The sequence below is a fragment of the Hemitrygon akajei genome, chromosome 21 (genome assembly GCF_048418815.1).
Source record: "Hemitrygon akajei chromosome 21, sHemAka1.3, whole genome shotgun sequence".
NCBI classification, from domain to species: domain Eukaryota; kingdom Metazoa; phylum Chordata; class Chondrichthyes; order Myliobatiformes; family Dasyatidae; genus Hemitrygon; species Hemitrygon akajei.
In genome coordinates this window covers 191,639-217,956 of record NC_133144.1, presented here as the reverse complement: position 1 = coordinate 217,956, position 26,318 = coordinate 191,639, and the positions used below count along the sequence as shown (strand labels likewise).

Sequence of the window (26,318 nt, the reverse complement as noted above, 5' to 3'; positions counted from 1 at the left end):
TGTGCTGGTCACATTTCATGCTTATTGTAGATTGACCAGAATGGCTGAGACTGAATAGAGAAAATGAAAATCAAACCATATTACCAAACACAGGTCATAATATAATGGTGTTTGGAGTCTGTATATTCACCTCTTAACTCCTTTCCCCCCAGGTGCTCCAGTTTCTTTTCACATTTCAAAGATGTATGGGTTAGGGTTAGGAAGTTGAGGGCATGCTATGTTATCACCAGAAGCCTAGTGTCACTTGTGGGCTGCACCAGCACGTCCTTGGACTGTGTTGGTTATTGACGCAAATTATGCATTTCGCTGTGTGTTTCCATGTGCTTGTGACAAATAAAGGTAATATTTAATCTTTCAGAGGGTAGTGAGTACCTAGAATGATCTGCCAGAGGGAGTGGTCGAGAAGGATATAACATAGCTTTTCGATCAGTACATGGAGGGGAACAGCTTGGAGCATTATGGAAAGAGTGTGTGCAACTGGGACTAACAGGGAGGATGCTGTGGTCGGCATAGTCAAGTTGGGCCAAAAGGCCTGTTTCCATGCTGTCCTCACCCCTTTCTGACTTCAAGAGCTGTAGCTCCACGTACTACCACTGGAGGCCCTCACTGAGCTACAGAACTGTCAGGAGCCATTCTATTTATTCATCCCCCTGAATAACCCTCACTACCCAACACAAAACAGTCGAGTCTGATTCAACACTTCCCAACTTTTTGTTTTAAAAACATACTTCATTCAAAATATATTCGGTAAGTACAATAGCGAGATGTCTTTCTCTATTGTACTACAGAGGATTCTGGTTACTTGGGACACATCAAAACTAATTATTCAGCTGCCCCAAATAATTAAAAAGGTATATAAAAAAAGATAAACTGAGTAAAAAATTATGTATTTAAATGAAATACAGCGCAAATTAGAATACTACCAATAGTACGATAGTACTATAAAACTGCAAGTTATTGACGGAGAAATTCATCCAGTGTACACAATGAACAAAATTAGCACAGACACCTGGTGCAGATAATAGACCACCTTCATACAATGCTATCAATGACTGCGCCCTCCAAACTTTCATTTTCATTGTACATTCAAGATGATTGTCGATACCTTCAAATTCTTCATAGTTTTAAATTGTTGAAGTAGTGAAATTGTTGCATTTTCATTTCCAGCCTGTTCTGGCATCTCCAAGCCTGAATGCTTGAAACCACAGTGAGCAAAACAGTTCTGAATTGTCTTATTGCTTATTTCTCACTAATTACAGCTTTTTGAACACAACTGACAATATTAAAAACTGCTTATTTTAAGCACGATGTAATGTGTAATGGCTACACATCGGTGCATGACTGACATTAGTTCAGCAATAGTCTCCTGCCCAATTAAGTGGCATAGTGTGCCAACTAAAGGAGGGAATCTCGGCAATTTTCTTGCTTAGTTTTTGTTCGTTAAGAGTTGTCCCAAGTAAGTGGCTACCCCGAATGGCTCAAAGGACTAGAACCTACGTGGAACAGTCCATGTTCCAAGCCTACACTGGTACCTGTCCCCCACTTTACTTGTGTTACATTGACGACAGCATTGATGCTGCTTCCTGCACCATCAACTTTGCTTCCAACTTCCACCCTGCCCACAAATTTACCTGGTCCATTTCTGACACCTCCTTCTCCTTTCTCAATCTCACTGTCGCTACCTCTGGAGTCAGTCCATGAGGAGGAAGGTGAAACCGCATTAGGCCTGGACACTGACCATTACTGCAGCGTGTTATCACTGTCGAGGGGAGAGCAGACTGGGGTAGAGAATGTCTTGCCTGCTCAGGGGAACACATTTCTGCCCCATTCTCTGGGACATAATGCAAATCTGATCTAAAAAAAATTATAACAGAGTCATGTTCCATACACAAGACTGACTCACCATCGATGACCTGAGAAAGCTGATTCCCACCAGTAGAATCTGTCTCCCCACGGCGACCTGCCTTTTTGTACCGAATGTTGTAACCAGTGATCACCCCATTGTGTGTCCCTGGAAGAGGAGGCTGCCAGTGCACAACGATGCTCTGGCGAAAAGGAAGGGTGGAGACAACATCAGAAAAGACAAGTAATGCAACTTCCCACATCGGGTGACCCATAAACCCCACCCCACCACCCTCACCCTCACATTGGGGAATCACAAACCACCAAACTCCCAGGATGGGTAATTGCAATGCACACCCCATTACAACGCCACCATCCTGGTGGGCTGCAATCATTGTGACAGGCTGTTTGCTGGTGATGCAGTTTAAAAAGAGCTTTCAGAACTTTTCAGAAGACTGCAGTCATAACGATCTATTAGGCACTCAGCAGGGACTACCGTTAATAAAAAGAAGCAAGGGTGTAAGCAGAGCAGCCATTGTGCGAGTTGACAGTGTTAGAATAGTCAGGCTTTGGTTCAACAGGCTTAGGTGCGTACAGACAGAGGTTCTAAGTAAGGTTTTTTTTCTGTAAGTACATAGCTAGTGCACTGAGAATGGGTCCAGAGTTAATGGTATGTTCCTTGTCTGAGATGTGGGAACTTTGGGAGACCTCCTGTCTCCCTGATAACTCTATCTGCACAAAGTGCACCAAGTTGCTGCTCCTTAGAGAAAACGTCAAGGAACTGGAGCAGAGGCTCAATGACCATTGCCTTATACGGAAAACTGAGGAGGTAGATAGGAACTACAGAATTGGCTTGCTCACAGAAGGCAAAGAGTGGTTGTAGATGGGTCATATTCTGCATGGGACCAGGGATCTGTTCTGGGACTCCTTCTCTTCATGATTTTAATAAACCTGGATGAGGAAGTGGAGGGATGAGTGAGTAAATTTGCTAAAGACACAAAGGTTGGAGGTGTTGTGGATAATGTGGAGGGCTGTCAGAGGTTACATCAATAGGATGCAAAACTGGGCTGAGAAGTAGCAGACAGGGTTCAGCCCAGGTAAGTGTGAGGTGGTTCATTTTGGTCGGTCAAATATGATGGCAGAATACAATATTAATGGTAAGACTCTTGGAAGTGTGGAGCATCAGAGGGATCTTGGGGTCCGAGTCCACAGGGTACACAAAGCTGCTGCTCAGGTTGAGTCTGTGGTTAAGAAGGCATATGATGCATTGGCCCTCATCAACCGTGGGATTGAACCTAAGCGCCATGGGGTAATGTTACAGCTATATAGGACCCTCACTTGGAGTACTGTGCTCAGTTCCGGTCACCTCACCACAGGAAGGATATGGAAACCATAGAAGGGGTGCAGAGGATGTTGCCTGGCTTGGGAAAGCATGCCTTATGAGAATAGGTTGAGTGAACTTGGCATTTTTTCCTTGGAGCGATGGAGGATGAGAGATGACCTGATAGAGTTGTATAAGATGATGAGAGGCATTGATCATGTGTATAGTCAGAAGCTTTTTCCCAGGGCTGAAATGGCTAACACGAGAGAGCAGTTTTAAGGTGCCTGGAAGTAGGTACAGAGGGGATGTCAGGATTAAGTTTTTATGCAGAGTGACAAGTGCACGGAATGGACTGCTGGCGACGGTGGTGGAGGCGGATATGATAGACTCTCTTAAGAGACTCCTGGAGAGGTACAGGTCCACAATCCCTTATTCAAAATTCTGAAATCCAAAAACCTTTGAAAACCTAAGTTTTTTTTGCCAACAGCTGACGTCACTCAGGTGTGACGTGGCAGCACTAGCACAGGCTGTCAGACGTCAGTTGTGGCTCAGCGCTCGTACTGGTTACACGTGCATTTGCTGTTCGCTGATATTTTGTGTTCACTGTTGACTTTGTGTTTAATTTCACTGTGAAAATGTCAAAAAGAGTTGCAGACACCCTTATGGGTAACAATGAGAAAAAGAGAAGGAAGCATCTATCATTCTCAATAATGCAGAAAGTGGAGTTATTGCAGAAGCTTTATCGTGGTTTGTCTGTGCGGCATCTTACTAAAGAATATGGTGCTGGAACTACCACTGTATATGATTTAAAGAAACAGAAAGACAAGTTACTGAAGTTTTATAGTGACAGTGATGTTCTACATTTATTCCAATAAGTCATTTACCATGTGTTTGATTCGGTTTGTTTGAAGCTGTATATTTTTATGTTTTATTGAATGTTTTTGCTGGAAATAAATTTTTTTCTTGTCATTATTCCCTAAACAATACAGTATAACAACTATTTACATAGCATTTACATTGTATTAGGTATTATAAGTAATCTGGAGATACGGGAGGATGTGCGTAGGTGTGGTATCCTGCAGGGTCCTAAAGTCCACCCTCATTAAAACAGGTTAAATAAGGGACTTGAGCATACATGTTTTTTGGTATCCGTGGGGGGTCCCGTAACCAATAAGGAGGGATTCTGAAATCCGAAAAATTCTGAATTCCAAAATGCAACTGGCCCCAAAGATTTCGGATAAGGGATTGTGGACCTGTACATGGAGCTTAGAAAAATAGAGGGCTATGGGTAACCTAGGTAATGTCTAAAGTAAGTACATGTTTGGCACAGCATTGTGGGCCAAAGGGCCTGTATTGCGCTACAGGTTTTCTACGTTTTACAAGGAGGCAGTCACCCCTAAGTTGCAGGTGGCAGGTACCTGGGTGATCGTCAGGAGGGTACAGGCAGCCCGTGCACAATACCCCTGTGGGTAAGTGTAAGCATATGATTTTGGTTACTGTTGGTGGGGGGGGGGGGGGGGGGGGAAGGGGGAGAGAATGACCTACCAGGGTAAGCTATAGCAACTGGATCTCTGGCTATAAGTCTGTCTCTGTGGCTAGAAAGGAAGTGAGGGAGGAGACAGAATTTTCAGAATGCCTATAAGGTGGCTTTCTAAGTTGAGCCCACCAGGGGTATGGCAATTCTACATTGGGTGTTACATAATAATCCAGATTGATTAGGGATCTTAAGGTAAAAGAACCCTTAGGAGTCATTGATCATAATATGATAGAATTCACCCTGCAGATTGAGAAAGAGAAGCTAAAATCAGATGTATCAATACTTCAGTGGAGTAAAGGGAATTACAGAGGCACAAGAGAGGAGCTGGAAGAGGACACTAGTGGGGATGATGGCAAAACGTCAATAACCAAAGTTTCTGGAGGCAATCTGAAAGACACAGGAAAGATACAACCCGAAGTTGAAAAAGTATTCTAAAGGGAGTAAGAGGCAACTGTGGCTGACAAGGGATGTCAAAGTCAGCAAAAAAAGCAAAAATGGGAGCATGTAATAGTGCTAAAATTAATGAGAAAGTAGGGGATTGGGAAGCTTTTAAAAGCCAACAGAAGGTAACTAAACAAGCCATAAAGAGAGGAAAAATGAAATACAAATGTAAGCTAGTTAAAATGTAAAAGAAGATTCAGAAATCTTTCTCAGATATATAAGAGAGATGAGAGTGCATAATTGACCACTGGAAAATGACGCAGGAGAGGTAGTAACGGGAACGAAGAAATGGCAGATATACTCAATAAGTATTTTACATCAGCCTTCACTGTAGAAGATACTAGCAGAATGCGAGAAATGCAAGAGTATCAGGGGGCAGAAATGAGTGTCATTGCTATTATTAAGGAGAAGGTGCTTAGGAAGCTGAAATGTCTGAAGGTAGATAAGTCACCTGGACCAGATGGACTACACCCCAGGGTTCTGAAAGAGGTAGCCGAAAGACTGTGGAGGCATTAGTATGATAGAACATGGAAAATCTACAGCGCATTACGGGTCCTTCGGCCTACAATGTTGTGCCGACCATGTAACCTACTCTAGAAGCTGCCTAGAATTTCCCTACTGCATTGCCCACTATTTTTCTAAGCTCCATGTACCCATCTAAGAGTCTGTAAAAAGACCCTATTGTATCTGCCCGTACCACATCCGCTGGCAGGGCATTCCACATATCTTTCCACAATTATTACATTCTGGAATGGTTCTGGAGAAATAGGAAATAGTAAATGTCACTATACTCTTTAAGAAGAGAGGGAGACAGAAGAAAGGAAATTGTAGACCAGTAGGCCTGACTTCAGTGGTTGGCAAAATGTTGGAGTCTATTATTAAGGATGAGGTTTCAGGGTACGTGGAGGCACGTGACAAAATAGGTCAATTCAACATGGTTTCCTTAAGGGGAGTTCTTGCCCAACATACCTATTGGAATTCTTCAAGGAAATAACAGGCAGGAAAAACAAAAGAGAGTCAGTGGATGTTGACTACTAGGATTTTCAAAAGCTTTTGACAAGGTGCCACGCAGAAAGCTGCTTTTACGAGATAAGAGCTCATGGTATTACAGGAAAGATACTAGTATGGATAGAGCACGGGTTGATTGGTATGGGGCAAAGGGAGGAAATAGAGGGTGCCTTTTCTAGTTGGCTGTCGGTGACTAGTGGTCACTGTTGGGGCCACCTGTTTGAAAATGATACAAAGATAGGTGGAGGACCAGGTAATGTTAAGGAAACAGGGAGTCTGCAGAAGGACTTAATTGTGAGAATGCACGAAGAAGTGGCAGATGGAATATTGTGCAGGGAAGTGGACTATTTTCTAACTGGGGAGATAATACAAAAATAGAAGTGTAAAGAGCCTTAGGAGCTAAAGGTTAACTTGCAGGTTCAATTGGTGTTATGGAAGGCAAACACAATGCTTGCATTCATTTCGAGACGAGTAGAATGCAAAAACAAAGTTGTAATGCTGAGGCTTTATAAGGAATTGGCCAAAACGCACTTAATTATTGTGAGCAGTTTTGGGCCTCTTATCTAAGAAAAGAAGTGGGGCATTGGACAGGGTCCAGAGGAGGTTCACAAAAATGATCCCAGGAATAAAGAGCATTTGATGGCTCTGGGCCTGAACTCGCTGGAGTTTCAGAAAATGAGAGAGAATCTCATTAAATATTGAAAGGCCCAGACAGAGTGGATGTGGAGAGGCTATTTCCGGTAGTGGGGGAGTGCAAGACTAGAGGGCACAACCTCTAAACAGTGTAATGTACCTTTAAAACAGAGATGAGGAGGATTTTCTTTAGCTAGAGAGTGATAAATCTGTGGAATTCATTGCTACAGATGCTGTGCAGGCCAAATCATTGGTAGATTAAGGTAGAGATTGATAGGTTATTGATTAATCAAAGGTAGATGCAGAAGGCAAGAGAATAGAATCCAGAGGATAATAAATCAGCCCAGATGGAATGGTAGAGCACACTTGATGTGCTGAATGGCCTAATTTGGCTCCTGTGCCTTATGGTCTTATCTCCACATCTATCCAATATAAACCCATTATCCCCTGACATTTTTCAACTCACAGCCTACCTTCACATCCATCCACTGCACACCCCCCACACCCACATCTCACCAGCATCAACCAGGTCTACCTATAGATGATCCATCTTCAATCTATCCAATTCACTGCACACTTCATCCCTTCTACAAGGCACCACCCCTACTCCTGTAGCTGCCAGCAGGTGCAGTGATGTCCAATGTCCAACAATTGATAGCACTTGGTTCACATCATATGAAATGCTGTCTTTCACTCAGAGGATGAGGTCTGCCTTAGTCTGGAGAGCACAAGTCGTTAACTGTCCTCCACATCCCCACGTGTACACAGCACAACATGCCAGCTCATTTACTTTTGCACTACTCGGATTCCTGTTGCCAAAATCCAAGGTTGTTCTGGTCACTTTCCTGACCCCCTCCTTCACAACTGGCTATCAGAACTTTCCCACTGAATTACCCTGCCCAATCCATGAATATGGCACTGTTCTTCCTCACATCCCTCCCCATCAGGCACCCTACCCTCAATACCCCTATACCCCTTAAATCTCACCACTAGCAACAACTTTCTCTGTAGTACTCTTCTCACCTTGCACAAGTGGCACCCCAAACCATGATGTCTGCTGTTCAGAAAGCACTTGCACATGGTGGCACACGTGAGATGTGTGAACTGTGCACCCTACTTTGGGTGTTGTAGTCTGCAAGCCTCACACAAAGCACAGTGTCAGTTATAAGGAAACGTCTGTGGGCAGAGGAAATGCTATGCCATAAGCTTAAGTTATGGATGGTGCCGTGTGTTAGGGAACCACACTGGATAAATGGGGTCAAATTTCCATGCCACCAGTATTGAGGAGTGTGAAACTGAGAGGTGGATTCTCTTCATCCTGTTCCCCTCACACAGTCAATTCCCAAGCACATCAATGAAATGAGAACAGCTGCCAGGCTAGGCAACACTGAAATCCATTCCGAAAGCCAATCTCTATCTCCACAATCCTCATGAGAAATATTATGAGCTGTAAACCTTGCTCATTAGGCATAACTCTCCCTCTCTCGGAGCCTAATTGATTACTTTTTAATATGAATATAAGCACTACAGTAAACACGTGAGGACCCCAATGCAGTTCCGAGGTTTAAACACATCGCTTCAGAAACAAGTGTATTTTAAAACAGACAAGAGATCTCGGCCTGAAACGTCAACAGTTTACTCTTTACCATAAATACTGTCTGGTCTGCTGAGTTCCTCCAGAATTTTGTGTGGATTATTTTAAGAGAACCAGGAACTAAAGCAACACACTCACCAAAAAAACCAACATAATTCGCTGTCTCATTAACTAGATTCAAGGATTCTCCTGCCCTTGATCATTGCCTACTCACCAAGCTGTGAAGGACACTGATGTTAGCATTGAGGCAGAGAGAAGCACTTGAGATTAACTTTGATGCTCTAGGATGGACAAGATGATCATCCAAGAGTGAAGTATGAAAGGTTACTGGCCCCTGTGGAACTGTATGCCACAGGAGTATCTTTCTTCCAGTGAAAGGCCAGAGAACTAGGAGATTTGTTAGAAACCAGCTATGGATGACTTTAAAAAAAAGAGGGTGAAGATAAAAGTACACCATAAGACATAGGAGCAGAATTAGGCCATTTGGCCCATTAAGTATGCTTGTTTTTCCACCATGCTGATTTATTGTCCTTCTCAACCTCATCCTCCTGCATTCTCCCTGTAAGCATTGACACCCTGATTAATCAAGATCCTATCATCCTCCACCTTAAGTATACACAATGACTTGTGCTCCACGGCTTTCTGTTGCAATGAATTCCACAGATTCACCACCTTCTGGCTGAAGAAATTTTTCTTCATCTCTGTTCTAAATGGACATCCCTCTATTCTGAGGTTGTGCCCTCTGGTCCTATACTCTCCCACTACAGGAAACATTCCCTCCACAACTACTCTATCTAGGCCTTGCAATATTTAATAGGTTTCAATGAGAACCCACCCTCATTCTTCTAAGCTCCAGTGAGTGCACATCCAGAGCCATCATACATTCCTCTCTCATCTCATCTCACCAATCAACTTCCCAGTGCTTTACTTCATCCCTCCCCTTCCAGGTTTCACCTATCACCAGGTGGTTCTCTCTCACCTCTCTCCACCTTATAAATCTACTCCTCAGCTTTTTTTCTCTAGTCCTGCCAAAGGGTTTCGGCCCGAAACATCAACTGTACTTTTGTCCATAGATGTTGCCTGGCCTGCTGAGTTCCTCCAGCATTTTGTGTATGTTGCATCTGCAGATTTCCTCTTGTTTGTGATCAAATACTCCTTATATGTTAATGCTTTCATTCCTGGAATTATTCTCAAGAACCTCCTCTGGACTCTGTCCACTGCCAGCACAGCCTTTTCTTTGATGAGGGGCCCAAAACTGCTCACAACACTCCAGTACAGTCTAACCAATGCTCTATAAAGCCTCAGCTTTACTTGTTGTTTTTGTAGTTTGGTCCTTTTGATTCCTTTATTCCTTCTACCAAAGTGCATGACCATTCAATTCCCTACACTATATTCCATCTGCCACTTCTTTGCTCATTCCCCGAATCTATCTAAGTCCTTGTGCAGATACCCTGCTTCTTCAACACTACTTGCTCCTCCACTTATCTTTGTATCATCTGCAAACCTGGCTACAAGGCCATCAAATCCTACATCCAAATCACTGATACACAACATAAAACGAAGCAGTCTCAACACCAACCCATGCAGCACACCACAAGTCACCAGCAGCCAGCCATCTATCCATGCTAGTATCTTGCCTGTAATACCATGGGCTATTATCTTGCAAAGCAGCCTTATGTGAGGCACCTCGTCAAAGGTTTTCTGAAAATCCAAACAAATAACATCCACTGATTCTCCTTTGTTTATCCTGCTTGTTATTTCCTCAAAGAATTCCAACAGATTTGTCAGGTAAGATTTCCCCTTGAGAAAACCATACTGATTTTTATTCGATTTTTAAAAGCATCCCAATCCTCTACCTTCCCATTAATTTATTCAATATTACATGCCCTCACTTTCACTTCCCTGTCAGCCACAGTTCCCTCATCCTCCTTTTAGAAGACTTCTTCATCTTTGGGATGCATCTTTCCTGTGCCTTCGGAATTTCACCCAGAAACAACAGCCATCTGCCGTCATCCCTGCTAGTGTCCTCTTCAAATCAACTTTGACTAGCTCCTCTCTCATGCCTCTCTAATTCCCTTTACTCCATTTTAATAATGATACACTGACTTTAGCTTCTGTTTCTCAAACTACAGAGTGAATATTATGATTGCTGTCTCCTAAGCTTCTTAATCAAATCATTACATTAACATCCAATCTAGAAATGCTGCTCTGTTAGTGGGCTCAACCACAAGTTGTTCTAGAATGCTATCTTGTACACATTCTATAAATTCCTTCTCTTGGGATCCAACACCAACCTGATTTTCCCAAATCTGCCTGCATATTTAAATTCCCCATGACTGTCCTAACATTGCCCTTTATACATGCGTTTTCTATTTCCTATGCTAATTTGTAGCCAACAACCTAGCTACTATTTGGAGGCCTGTACTGGAAGTCTTTTACATCTTCTGAAACTGTGTCGCCTCTTTCTAAGGATTTGATTTCAATTTTTACCAACAAAGACACGCCACACCCTCTGCCTACCTGCTGGTCCTTTTGATACAATGTGTATCCTCAGATATTAAACTCTCAACTATGAACTTCTTTCAGCCACGGTTCAGTGATGCCCACAGCATCAGACCTGTCAATCTCTAACTACGCTACAAGATCAAATACTTTATTCCATAAACTGTGTGCATTCAAATATAACACCTTTAGTTCTGTATTCAGCACTCTTTTAAGAGAGCTTACTAGCAACAAATTAAAATCTGACAGCAAAGTCTTCTGCAGCTACACCAAAGGACAGAGGACAAAGTAAGTGTTGGTCTTCGTGCGGATGAGACCAGGAAATTAATAATGGGAAATGAGGAAGTGGCAGAGATTCAAAATAATTATTTTGTATTAGTTTTCACAGGAGACAACATTGAAAACAGCTGAATAATAACAGATAATTATGGGGCTCTAGGGAGGAAATTAATTTCTATCACTGGAGAAAAACTGAGACCAACTAACAGGGCTAAATGGGAACAATATCCTTGACTTGATGACCCTTGCTTGGCTGCAGGAATGGTGCAGGCATTTTATCAAGATTCCTGGGACTCTGGAGAAGTCCCAGAGGACTGAAAAATCATAAATATAACGCCATGGAATGAGAGACTCAGAAAGCAGGAGACTACAGGCCAGAAAGCCATACATCTGTGAATGGGAAAGTGATGGAATCCATTACTGAGGTGAATACAAACAGGGGAATAAAGCAGAACCAGTAGGACTTTGCAGAATGAGAGGTGAACTTATTGGAACATAATATTCTGAGCGAACTGACAGAATGGGTGCTAAGAGAATGCTTCCCGTCACTGGGGAATCTAGGACTAGGGAGCAGAGTTTTAGAATAAGGTGTTGAATATTTCAACTGGGGATGGGAAGGAATTTCACTGGGATTGTGAAACGAACCCAGCAGAGATTGCACTTTCTGAGGAAGCTTAAACAAGCATCACTCCCCACTAACATCTTAACTACATTCTACAGAGGCGTGGTTGAGAGTGTGCTGACCTTTTGCATCACAACCTGGTAATCCAGCTGCAGTGCTGCCGACAAAAAAGCCTTGCAGAGGGTGTTTAGGGGAGCAGAGAAGGTTATTGGGGTCTCCCTACCTTCTGTCCAAGACGTCTTTCGGAGTCGATGCCTCCAGAAGACACGGTACATCATTAAAGACCCATCACACCCTCTCCATGAACTGTTTGTTCTTCTGCCATCAGGTAAATGTTACAGGAGCATCAAAACTAAAACCACAAGGCTAATAAACAGCTGCTCTACCTGACTCTGCTTTGGACACTTATAACTTGTTTTTAACTGACATGTGGCTGTTGTGCTTTACTATTTATTGTTATGTTTATTATTTAGTGTTGCGTTTGTTATGTTATGATTGCACTGCTCCTGGGAAACGCTGTCTCATTCTGCCCTGCAGAATGATGTACGGTTAGAATGACAGAAAAGTTTTTGAATCTTGAATCTTGAATCTTGAATTTATTCTCAGAGGGTCATGAAAATGACAGACATGTTAACTCGAAGGGAGCCCAGGAGTACAGGGAGTGAGCAGGACAGTGGCCAAGAATTGATCAGCCCTGATGTCACTGAAAGGCAGGATGAGCCCAGGGGCCAGAAGGTCTCCTGTTCCTTACATGGTATGAGAGATGCCTCCTGATTTTGTCTGCTGTTCCTTGTATTCCATGGGGGAAGTGAGAATAGGGTTGTCAGCTTAATATTCATGCAAGGCTTTTCAGGGTGATGTAAGAAAGCACCTTGTTTTACAAAAAGAGTAGAAACTTGAAACATACTCGCACAAAAAGCTGAAGAACTTCCTAGAGCTTGATAGATATACCTTGGTGAAGAATATTAAGGGTTACAGGGACAGTGAGAGCAAGTACAACTGCTAATGTCCAACAAGGATATAACTGAATGGTGGATATACCCAACCTGGGGACTGCATCACCTTCTCTGGGTTCAGTCAAAGACTCACCTTGGAATTGCGGACTTCCAGCGTGACATTCTGTGGGGGTGCACTGGGAACTAAAATAGACAACTAGTCAGTCAGGCAGAGTGGAAACAAATGCCACGCACAAATTGTCAAGACATTCAACAACTTGAGGAAAACATGCCAGAGTCTCAACTTACCGTCAGAGTAGGTGGTGGCCACTATCTCCTCGGTGGAGACACCAGGCCCATGCTTGTTGTACGCCACTACCCTGAAGCTGTACTCAGTGAACTTCTTCAACCCATTGATCGTGTAAGACAGGCTCCCAACATCCACATCCTGGAAAGGAAAAACATCATGAGAGTAATCTCAGACTCGTCCGACTTTTATTTCATGTTATGATAAGCTCCAGCAAACAGAAAAATAAAGTAAAATCATCAACTCCATGTGGACAGTCCCAAGCCCTGCTGCGAAAGGAGGGTTAGGCATGGAGCTAACAAGCATATCTCGTAAAACCCCAGAGCTGCAGAAATGCCAACAGAAGCTCCAAAGACCTCATTCTTGGGAGAGGAAGGAAGAAGATGGGCTATACCTGGGAACAACAGAGGACTATGGCAAGCTGCTGACAGTGGCTTATGCTCCAGCAGGGGTGAAGGGCTTAACGAACTAACAGGACAGCCATTGCCAGAGAAAAGTGGCATGCCCAGCTCTATGAATGAAGGGTGTTGCTTGTCCTTATACCAGCATGCCCCTGTCACAGTTCCCACCCCTGCCCAAGGCTGAGCTGCTGGCAGGAATGAAATACATCTGGCCTTAAGACTCTCCATTTCAGACCAAGACCCTTCATTAAGTGACTGTCCACTAATCTTTTAACTACGTCTCTTCACTTGAGACTTTCCCATCAATGGAAACATTTTACCCTGTTGAGCACCTCAGAGTCTTGTATGTTTCAGTAAATTCATCCCTCTTCTTTAACTGCAAAGAAAACTTTATCCTGTGATAATGTTCAGAAGATGAAGGGTCTTAGCCAAAAATGTTGACTCTTTATTCCTTTCCATAGATGTAACCTGACCTACTGAGTTCCTCCATGTGTTCCAGCATCTGCACAAACACCTGTGTGTATGACCTTGGTCCCTCAAGCCTGTGATCTCAGCAATTAAACTCTTGGTACTGGAGATCACTCCACCAATTGCCAAGTATCCAACACCACAAACAATCCAGCTCTCTTGGGTCATTTCTGTTTACTTCGCCCTGCTGTTTGACCCAGCAGGACTGCTGAAGGAAGCAAATGTCAGAGTTTACTCACCTGCTCGCTGCCTGCCCCTTTCTCCATGTAGTAGAGTTTGTAGTTCACGATGGGGCCATTGTCTGACAAAGGCTCCTGCCACGTCACTGTGATGGAGGTGGGTGAATTTGCTTGTGCGAACAGATTTTGGGTAGGTCCAGGAACTTGAACTGAAAGAACACAGAAAGATCTCACTTACACATTTTCCAAAGTTAACCCATATGAAATGAAATCAAATGGCACAAAAACAAGACCAATCTCCACCACTGCCTTTATTCAGTTTTTTTTGCTCTCTTTTCACAGTACTCACTTAATTTAATCTATATATACTGTATATAACTTTTTAAAATTGTTATGTATTGCAATGCACTGCTGCCGCAAAGCATCAAATTTCACAACACGTTAAACCAGTTTCTGATTCTGATTCCTTTCGCAATGAATTGATTCTAACTGGTTACAGGTGTGGGTGTGCTCAGGGAGATCTAACTGCATCACCGTAAACCACTACTTTCTCAAGACTATCTTCAAAAGGCAGCATCCATCGTGAAGGACCCTCAGCACCCAGGACATGTCCTCTTCTCATCACTATTATCAAGGAGGAGGTTTAGAAGCCAGAAGACATGCACTCAATGTCACACACAAACAGCTTCCCCTCTACCAGCAAGATTTCTGACCATCCATGGACACTATTTTGCACCCTTTTTGCACTTTGCTTATTTATATTTTTTATTGTAATTTATAGTAATTTTTATGTATTGCACTGTATTACTGCCACAAAACAATTAATTTTATGATACATGTCAGTGATAATAAAGCTGATTTTGATTCAGTCCATCAACCCCTGAAAACTCCCTCACTATTTTGCTATCCTTTTGAACCACTTATTTATATTCTTATTGCAATTTATAATGACTTTTATGCATTGCACGGTACTGCACTGGCAGAATAACATATTTCATGATGTATGCCATAGAACAAAAAACACAGAACATAGAAATTTACAGCACATTACAGGCCTCTTGGCCCACAATGTTGTACCGACCGTGTAACCTACTCTAGGAACCGCCTAGAATTTCCCTACCACATCGCCCTCTATTTTTCTAAGCTCCATGTACCTATCTAAGAGACTCTTAAAAGACTCTATCATATCCACCTCTACCACCGGCGCTGGCAGCCCATTCCGTGCACCTACCACACTCAGTGTGATAAATTTGCCTCTGTCATCCTCCCTGTACTTACTTCCAAGCATCTTAAAACTATGCCCCATCATGTTAGCCATTTCAGCCCTGGGAAAAATCCACACGATCAATGCCTCTCATCACTTCCATCACTTTGTCACTCCAAGGAGAAAAAGCAAAGTTCACTCAACCTATTCTAAGGCACGCTCTCCAATCCAGGCAACATCCTTGTAAATCTCCTCTGCATTCTCTCCATAGTATCCACATCCTTCCTGTAGTGAGATGACCAGAACTGAACACAGTACTCCAAGTGGTATCTAAGGTATTTTAGATTAGATTATGAGGACACTCAGTCCTCGTTTATTGTCATTTAGAAATGCATACATGCATTAAAAAATGATACAATGTTCTTCCAGAGTGACAAAAAAAAGGACAAACCAAGACTCACACTGACAAAACCACATAATTATAGCATATAGTTACAGCAGTGCAAAGCAATACTGTAATTCGATAAACGCAGACCATGGACGAGGTTTAAAAATCTGAAGTCTCAATCGACTCCAATCATCCCAATATCAGGCAGCAAACAGGAGAACTCTCCCTGCCATAAACTTCCAGGCACTGACAATTTAATGCCTCGGAAGCACCCGATGACAGCAGACTCTCGAGTCCATCTGAAAACTTCAAGCCTCCGACCAGCCCCTCCGATACAGCCTCCCGGACTCGTCCCGGCTGCCGAAACAAGCAAAGCCGAGGTCTCGGAGGCCTTCTCCTCCGGAGATTTGGGACTGCACAGTAGCAGCGGCAGCGAAGCGGGCATTTCAGAAGTTTCTCCAGATGTTCCTCCACGCTCTCAAGTCTGCCTCCATCAAATCAGGATTGTGCACAGATCCCTACTTAACATGTAACGGATATCCATTCTCCGGAGAGGCCACGCGCACTGCATCGCGCTGCCTTTTTCTCCTCCTTTTATAGCTGTAACATTATTTCACGGCTCTTGAACTCAGTCCCACAGTTGATGAAGGCCAACACACCATATGCCTTCTTAACAACACTCTCAAACTGAGCAGCAGCTTTGAGTGTGTCCTATGGACACGGACCGCAAGATCTCTCTGATCCTCCGCACATATTATATTTTGTCCTCAAATTCAACTACCGAAACTTTCATCTGGGTTGAACTCCATCTGCCACTTCTCAGCCCAGTTCTGCATCTGCTCAATGACCTGCTGTAACCTCTGACAGCCCTCCAGACTACCCACAACACCCCAAACTTTTGTGTCATCAGCAAAAATATTAAACCACCCTTCTACTTCCTCATCCAGGTCATTGAGAAAAATCAGAAAGAGGAGGGGTCCCAGAACAGATCCCTGTGGAACACCACTGGTCACTGACCTCCATGTAGTATACCAACAGTTTACAACCACACTTTGATTTGTGGGCAAGCCAATTCTGGATACACAAAGCAAGGCCTCCTTGGACCCCATACCTCCTTACCTTCTGAATGAGCTTTGCATGGGGAACTTTATCAAAAGCCTTACTGAAATCCATATACGTTACATCCACTGCTCTACCTTCATTAATGTATTTTGTTACATGCTCAAAGAATTCAATCAGGCTCCTAAGGCATGACTTGCCCTTGACAAAGCCATGCTAAATATCCCTAATCAGACTATGTATAAGGGAACAACATTTGCAACCCTACAATCCTCTGGTACTTCTCCTGTCCCTATTGATGATGCAAAGATCATCACCAGAAGTTCAGCAATTTCCTCCCTCGCTTCCCACAGTAGCCTGGGGAATATCTCATTCAGACCCAGCAACTTATCTAACTTAATGCTTTTCAAAAGCTCCAGGCCATCCTCTTTCAAAATGTCTATACTCAAGTGTTTCAGTCCACTGTAAGTCATCCCCACAACTGCCAAGATTCTTTTACCCTGGTGAATACTGAAGCAAAGCATTAAAAACCTCTGCTACCTCCTTTAACTCCATGAACGTTTCAACTATCGCACCTGATTGGTCCTATTCTCACATGGTTCATCCTCTTGCTCTTCATATATTTGTAGAATGCCTTGGGGTTTTCCTTAATTCTGCTTGCCAAGGCCTCTCATGGCCCCTTCTAGCTCTCCTAATTTCATTCTGAAGCTCCTTTCTAGCAACCTTGTTAATTTTTTTAGAGCTCTGATGGTACCTAATTTCTTGAACTTTTCATTAGCATTCCTTTTCTTAATTAGATTTTCCACATCCTTTGTACACCTTGGTTCTTTTACCCTACCATCCATTCCCTGCCTCAATGGAACATACCTATGCAGAATGCCATGCAAGTGTTCCCTGAATATTTGCCACATTTTTGACATGCATTTCCCTGAGAACATTTGCTCTCAATTTATGTTCCCAATTTTCTGCCTAATAGCATCATATTTCCCCTTAGCCCAATTAAATGTTTTCTCAAATTGTCTGTTCCTATCCCTCTCCAGCACTATGGTAAAGGAGATTACAGTTGTGACCACTATCTCCAAAACACTCTCCCACCCAGAGATACGACACCTGACCAGGTTTGTTTCCCAATACCAGATCAAGTATAGCCTCTCCTCTAACTGGCTTTCCTATATATTGTGTCTGGAAACATTCCTGAACACACATAACAAACACAGCCCATCCAAAACCATTGCTCTAAGAGATGCCAGTCAATATTAGGAAAGTTAAAATCTCCCATCAGAACAACTATTATTATTGCACTGTTCCAGAATCTGCCTCTTTATCTGCTCCTCGATATCTCTGTTACTATTGGGGGGGGGGGGGTCTATAAAAAAAACACCCAGTAGAGTTATCCTGTTTTTAACTTCCATCCACACTGACTTAGTAGACAATCCCTCCATGACCTCCTCCTTTTCTGCAGCCAGGGTACTATCCCTGATTAGTAATCCATACCCCCAGCTCTTTTGCCTCCCTTCCAGTCCTTTATGAAACATCTAAAGCCCAGCACACTCAGCAGCCATTGCTGCCCTTGAGATATCCAAGTCTTCGTAATGGCCAAAACATCATAGTTCCTCGTATTGCTCCAACATGCTCTAAGTCCTTCTACCTTGTTTATGATACTCTTTACGTTAAAATAGACATCTCAAACAATCTGGCTGAGTGCACCTTTGCTCTATCATCTGCCTATCTTTCCTCACAAACTCCCAACAAGTCCACTTGACTTGTGTGCCAACCTCCCCATCCTCTGCCTTTTCACTTTGGTTCGCACCTCCCTACAAATCTAGTTTAAACTCTTCCCAATAGCATTAGCTGCACTTCCCGCAGGTGTAGTCATCAGGGAGACCATCAGGTTCCATGAATTCCCTCATCCTAAAGAAGGGGTATTCCACTGCCATATCTGCCATCCTGCCTGCACTATACTCTGGGCAACAAAGACTAAATCAGCAATAAAGAAAGGAAAAATCTACCCTTCCTATCCATTTCTTTGGCTTCATCCACTTCTCGTTGAAGCCTCTAAGTTCCCACCCTGACTCTAGCCCCCACTCCGAAAATGGCTGCTCCATCAGACCCCATCTCTCATAAACAATATACATCTAGGGTCGATTATGATTTGAGGTTCAACCAACCAGAAACGTCCCAATGTTCCGATTAAAGGAACCTTGTTGTCTGTGATAATAAACCTAATTCTGATTCTGATAAGTGAGGGAGCTTGTGTCAAGTGTATAACACGTCGGCCGCATCAGTATCTGACCAGGACTAGTGCACACTCACAGGCAGTTGGTGCTAGGGTCAGTAATGGAGCTGGTGGAGAGAAGGGGAGAAGAGCGCAGCAGTAGCGTGAGGGTTGCAGAATCTGAGGTAGTTACCAACCAGTGAGGACAGTGGAGTAACGGGGCCAGCTTCTTCACACACCTAGTGAGGCAGGAGAAGCACTGTCAGCATGGCTGTAGGGGCATCTAGGTGAGCTTCAGCACACTGCAATAAGGAATTGAAGGAAGGAGAACGGAACTAAATATAAATAGTAATATATTTTGACTTTGAACAATGTACCAAAAGAAGGAATCAGCTTGTGTTTGAAAGCTGCATGACTGGATGTTGAGTGGGAACAGCACCTGCACCTCGACATTCTGCCACCTCAGCCCATGTCCTAGCTGCTCCTACTTGGGCAGGAAGCAGGAGACAGCCGACATTGTACACTAGTGAAGCAGGGCCCTTCCGAGAGTGAAGAGAAAATATGGGAGAATTTTTTGAAAACGAAATTGGGAACTTGGCAAAAAAATGCACTTAACTTATAACAATGGAGTTCACTATCTTTATAACCTTATAAAACCAATACAAGTTCATCTCCTTAAGTTCCTCTATGCCGGAGGCAATCATCTACAGACAAACATTGTCCAGCACATTGACTGCAAGTGTAACAGCTGTTGAATTATCAGCAGGCTCATGGAGGAATCACACTCTGAAATATTAAACCAGTGTAATTCACCCTTCAGCGACATACACAACAAGCTCAGTAATGCCTCAAATTATAATCTAATAAACCCATGTTGCCTAATAATAACAACAGTAAACTTGGCTTGACTGTAAAAATCCCTCTGGACTGTGCTCAGAACCCAAATCAAATTATAGGAAAAAGAATCTTTGTAACTTAATCCTACGAAAACAGTTAACATCTGCATTTTACATTGCACTAGAACCTTTGCAAATGGCTGATAGGATGTTAAAGATGGGCTGAAAACCAGCTACATCAATAACTAGGCTGATCAAAGAGGGAGGATTTAAGGAGTATATCTAAGAAGAAAATGAAGGAGAGATTTAGGGAACACTAGAGGTTAGAATTGCTGCTGAGGATAGATAAGTTAGGTTTAGACATGGGAAGAAGGCTCCGTATCAAAAATTGAATATAATATGATTTACAGGATTGTGTTTCCTGCTTGGCATTGCTGCCAACCGTGCCTCCAACAGTGCCCTTAGATCTGCTGCAGGGTCATCAGCCAGGGACCACCATTCATTGATGTTTCGCTTCCTTAACCCTGATCTCCTGGTGGCAGAGCAGTGGCGGAGACATCCCCCTGCCATACTCTGCAGCTTTCAATAGAGTTAGTCAGTCCTGAATTTTCTGTCCTTCTTCTTCAGCTGCACCAAAAGCTGCGCTTCTCCACCTCTTCACAAAAATTATCAATAATTCAGGATGGGGAAGTTGTGGGTATACACACCAGTCCCCATCGAGAGGTCAATATCTCTGAAGATCTATTGATGCAATTACGAAGAATGCCATCAGCATCTTTATTTCATTAGGAATTTGAGGAGATTTGGTGTGTCACCAAAGACACTAGCAGATTTCTAGAGATGTACCTTGAAAAGCATTCTGACTGGTTGCATTACCGTCTGGAATGGAGGAGCTCTGCACAGGATTGGGAAGAGCTGCAGAAAGTTGTAAACTCAGCCAGCTCCATCACGGGCATTTGACTTCCCAGCATCGACAACACCTTCAAAAGGTGATGCTTAAGAACGACCCTTGCCATTTAGGACTCCTCATTACTACATTCAAGGAGGTGGTATAGGAGCCTGAGGACCCACAGTCAACATCTTAGGAACAGCTTCTTCCCCTCTGCCATCACATTTCTGAACAAATCATGAACCCATGAACACTACCTCACTATTTGCTATGATTTTCAACAGTGGTGCTTTAGCTGGCTCTGCGGCCTACAGTCACAACAAACGACACAACGCTAGACTGAACTGAACTAAGCTGCACGCCCCCTAGACCATTTCGTGGACTCTGTGATTTGACGTTTAATATTCTGTGTGTTACTCGCTTGCTTTTTGTCGCTTGATATTTGCTTTGAATGGATTCCATGGCGTTTCTTTGTTTTGTAGCTGCCTGTGAGAGGATGATTCTCAGGATTATATACTGTATACATACTTTGATAATAAATTTACTTTGAATCTTTTGCACTACTTATTTATTTTATAATATTAATTATTATTACCGATAGTAATGTTTTTAGTGTACAGGTGCCGCAAAACAAATTCTATGACATATGTCAAAAACACGACTTTGACATTTTCCTAATGTCTCATGCAGACTATCCCACTACTTTTTTCCCTTTTTGGCTCTCATTTTACACTATTTATTTAAGTTATTTTAAAAATATATTTCTTATTGTAATTTATAGTTCTTTTTATTATGTATTGCAATGTACTGCAGCTCAAAACAACTAATTTCATGACATATGCCAGTGACATAATCTAATTCTGATTTGTATTCTATTCTGGACATTAATACATTAGGTAAGAACATGTGAACATAGTCCATTACTTGGTGTAAACAACCACTGTCCACACCTATATCACCACTACACAAGCAGCAGGCTGGGATTGTTTCCAAAGCAATGTTACTGCTTCCCTGCAAAGCTCAACAAGACTTGGCTCAGTACAAACCACAGTGCCTCTGAGGAAGACCGCCAGTGCCCAAGCTTCTTTCAATGAGTGTCACAACACCCACTTCAGAGTACACTGAGCACAAAGGAAATTCACTCCAACCATTTTGCTGGCGTGTGGGAAGGCTGAATGAAAATCAAACTGCATTGAACATAATGGTGAAAGAAGTAAATGTTTAATTAATGGTGTTTAGCAGAGCAAGTAAAGAAACATAAAACAACTCTAACAAGCCTGACAGTTGTTTGCTTTATTCAGTCATGAGCCATTTCTTTCAATTAGTGCCGCAACATCAGATTTCATCCTACCCAGCTGCTGCTGCCTGCCAAAGTAGGCTGCAGGCTTGGCCCATCTCTCAGAAATAATGACCGACACATTGCATCAGACACCTTCCCATTCTAAATGCACGAACACCACCCCCGACAAGATGTAACAACTGACACATTGCATTGCACACCTTCCCATTCTAAATGCACGAATACCATCCCCAACAAGATGTAACAACTGACACACTGCATTGCACACCTTCCCATTCTAAATGCACAAACACCATCCCCGACAAGATGTAATGGAAACAGTTGCTGACATTCTGACCAGTTACAGTGAAGAATGAGGTTGTGTGTTCTACAATACCTCCTCCAATCCCCTAAGCCCCATCGATGACTCTCAGTGGAATAATCTCAGGAGTGTTGACTAATCTTTGGCATGCTGCCTACATCTCCTTCCTGTAGTCACTACATTCACAATGGGTCACCTTGTACAACACAGACACACACACGCACCCCTCTAAATTTAAACCACTTTATAACTGAGCAAAACAGAGAAAGTGCTGGAGGATCTCAGCAGATCAGGCAACATTTATGGAGAGGAATAAAAAGTCATTTCAGGCCAGACTGAAATGTCAACTTATTCCTCTCCATAGACGCTGCCTGACCTGTTGAGTTCCTCTAGTATTTTGTGTGTGTTGCAGAAGATTTCCAGCATCTCTTGTGTTTATCAGTTTATAACTGGTTTCTCGGGATTGTTCTTACTATTGCTTTGCATTGTTCCCATGGGTCCAAGCCCTTTCAGCTTTAGGTGTCTAACCTAGGCACCAATGTACCACTAAAGGACTGCGGACTTCACAAGCCAGTGATAACCATTTCGTAGGGGATGAAAAATACGAGGGCCATCCTGAGCAGATAAAGGGAAGTGTATCAGAAATGGGGACTCCTTATTCGTAGAGGTATGCATTTCAGAAGCCTAAACCCATGCTAACAGACTGCATTCTAACTGAAGATTTGTTCTTCAATGAGGCAGCAACTAACACCTTTAGGGGTACAGCATGGCATAAGCCCTTCGAGCCACAGCACCAGCAACACCCAATTTAGCCCTAGCCTAATCACGGTACAATTTACAACCCACCAACCAGTACTTGGGACTATGGGAGGAAACTGAAGCACCTGGAGAAAACCTACACATTCCAAAGGGAAGACATACAGACTCCTTACAGATGATGCCAGGATTGAACTCTGACACCCCAAGCTGTAATAGCATCACGTTAATAGCTACGCTACCACAGCACCCTATCCTCCCTTTTCATACATAGTGAATTCAAACAAAAAGCTGGTGAATGAGGAATGTTGCCCAGAGAGACGGATTTGTCTGAAGATCATTGGTCAGACTGGCTGCAGGTGCCCAGGGTGCACATTGAAGGTTCAACAGCCATATACAGAGATCTTAATCAAGTCAAAGTACAGAAATAACATTTCAGAATCTCAACAAAATTCAGTTTTAAATGTTTTGAGAAGATTATCTGAAAAACTGTCGGGGGGGGGTCATAATTTTAAAGTGACTAGAGGGAAGTACAGGGGGGGATGTCAGAGGTAAGTTTAATAGACAGAGAGAGAGGTGAGTTTGTGGATTGTGCTGCTAGGGGTGGTGGTAGAGGCAGATATATCAGAGGAACTTAACAGACTCTTAGATAGGCACATGGATGAAAGAAAAATGGAGGGCTATGTAGGAGGGAAGGGTTAGATTGATCTTAGAGTAGGTTAAAGGGTTGGCATAACATTGTGGGCCAAAGGGCCTGAACTGTGCTGTAGTGTTCTATGTTAAGTTAAAATTACCGAGAGATGATAATACAATGGAGGCCTAACAGAACTTCAGATTAAAATTATTTCCCATAACTCAGGTAATTCACATCAAAAGGTTTCATCCAAAGATCTGGGGTGCACCATGTTTGAATTTCTCATTTGAACACAATCACAACAGTGAAGTTAACCGTGTGACAGAGAACTCAAACTATGCATTTCCAGTTTGAGTGGGGTCTCTCAGTGGTGCAGCAAAAGTATGAGGGTGTGCTCGGCCCAAGTCCAGAGCTCACAATTCAGCCCTGATCCTAATCTCTGTGATATACAGCTGAGCAGAATTTTTGCCATTTCCTGGTACTCAGCTTCTGCCTGTTTTAATCAAGTGATCAAACAGAATGCTTCTCAATAGCATAAAAAGAAATGTCAAAGCTGCTTTACAACACAGAGCAGAAACTAACCATTTCCGTGCCATGGGTTTGAAACTACAACAGACAGCCCGTGTCAATGGAGTTTAGAAGAATGAGGAGAGATCTCATTGAAGCCTATCAAATATTGAAAGGCCTAAATAGACTGAATTAGAGAAGAGTCTAAGATCAGAGGGCACAGCCTCAGAGTAGAGGGACTTCCATTTAGAACAGAAATAAGGAAGGATTTCTTTAGCGAGAGGGTTGTGAATCTGTGGAATTCATTGCCACAGACAACTGTGGAGGCCAAGTTATTGAGTATATTTAAAGCAGAGGTGGAAATGTTCTTGGTTAGTCATGGCGTCAAAGGTTAAAGAAACATGGCAGGAGAATGGGGTTGAGAGAAATATTAAATCAGGAACAGCAAAGCAGACTCGATGGGCCAAATGGCCTAATTCCGCTCCTGTGTTTTATAGTTTTTTGGTGTTATGGTCAAATTCAAAGTACATCAAGCAAGAGGTCAAAGTACTAGGAGAGAAGAAATAAAAGCATGAAGTGCTGGCAATACTCAGGTCGAGCAACCTCCCAGAGAATCACAAATACACAGCACATAAATGGGTCCTGTTTGCCTTTTTTTAACAGTTTTTATCAATGTTGTGATGCCTATTTTTGCCCACTTCATCAATGCTATGTTGCTTGTCTTTATGACAGTCTTTATAAATGCTGTGATGCCTGCCTTTGCTTATCCCATTTGTCTACATTAGGCCTGTATCCCTTTCCAACTTTCCAGTCCAAGTACTGGACAAACACCTTTTAAATGTTATAATTGCATCTGCCTCCATCACTTCCACTGGCAGGTCATTCCAGATACTCTTCACTCTCTGTAAATAACCCATCCCTTTAGATCAGATGGAAAGGTATGGACATTGTGTCAGCAGAAGGGTTTAGATTAGATGGTCATTTGATATGCTCCACACAACACTGTGGGCCAAAGAGCCTGTTACTGCGCTGTACTGTTCTACATTCCATCTCCTTTCAATTTCTCCCCTCACCTTAAGCCCATGCTTTCTAGTTCAAGGTTGGCCTGCCCAGCAGAAACAGAACCAGTTAATGTTGCAATGGTCTCACATTTGAAACATTAATTCTATTTCTCCTGTCATCTATTCCTCCCTGACCCGCTACATATTTCCAGAAGCTTCTGCTTATATTCTGTTATGGGTGAAAGGCATGCTCTCTCAGTCCCAGTATGTTTGCCATTAGGGGCACTCTTTTAACCCCACAGCTCAATGGTGAGAAATGAAGGAAATAAATGCACTTGGAATGCCCTGCTTATTAGCACACACAAAATGCTGGAGGAATCAGCAGGTCAGGCAGTGTCTATAGAGATGAATAAAGAACTGACGCTTCAGGACAAAACCCTTCAACAGGACTGTAATGCTTATGCACGGGCAAGATGTGAGGAGATCAGGGACAGGGAGATGTGTGGAGATCGGCTGAAGGCAGTACATGAGGAGATCAAGTTTGGAAATTTGGTGAATTTTTAGGTGATTGGAGGACAGGTGATGAGAGAAGAGAGCATGAGGAGAGTGGGTAAAGATAAAACATATGGATGTTCGTGACCTAATAATGGTTCTGACCCTGCTTCAAACAGTCTGGTGTACTCTTCAATCTATCCCTCCCAGTGTCTTACTCATCCCCTTCCCCTGTTGCTCAAGATTTCTAGTTCCTTAAGATTGGAATAAGCTCCCACTACCTATTAAATGCTCCCAATAACATGCAGCAAGGAAAAGCAGCAAGTTTTTCGACAGGAGTCATTGATTGGAGTACTGCGCAGATGCAAAAGAAGTACTCCCACACAGATCTGACAAAGATTTTCGACAGGAAGCCCAGTCTCTATAAAATAGAGGTACCACCTAGCAGAGCAGTCATCATGGGAGCCGTCGTCATCGAAGTAGTTTGAGGCAAAGTGAGAAGCTTTGGCTCAACTGGGCTTCGGCAAGAACAGGTGGAGGCAAGGGTAAGTTCATTCCTTATTTTTTATTCAACTTTAGAGACAATAGGGCGCATGTCTACAGGCCAGTGTTCTGTTCTGTGTGTCAGATGTGGGATTTCCAGGAGACTCCCAGCCTCCCTGATGAC

General features: G+C 43.0%; 1 protein-coding gene across 1 annotated transcript in view; it reads right to left on the bottom strand.

Moving 5' to 3' along the window:
* The window catches only part of LOC140714508 (neogenin-like), a 209,133-nt gene that overhangs the window by 70,148 nt on the left and 112,667 nt on the right, over positions 1 to 26,318 (bottom strand). The window contains exons 10-13 of the mRNA XM_073025803.1: positions 14,130 to 14,278; positions 13,024 to 13,162; positions 12,869 to 12,918; positions 1,904 to 2,045 (exon numbers count right to left, since the gene is read on the bottom strand). Coding sequence (XP_072881904.1) covers positions 1,904 to 2,045; positions 12,869 to 12,918; positions 13,024 to 13,162; positions 14,130 to 14,278 — 480 coding nt within the window. The remainder of the gene's footprint in view (positions 1 to 1,903; positions 2,046 to 12,868; positions 12,919 to 13,023; positions 13,163 to 14,129; positions 14,279 to 26,318) is intronic.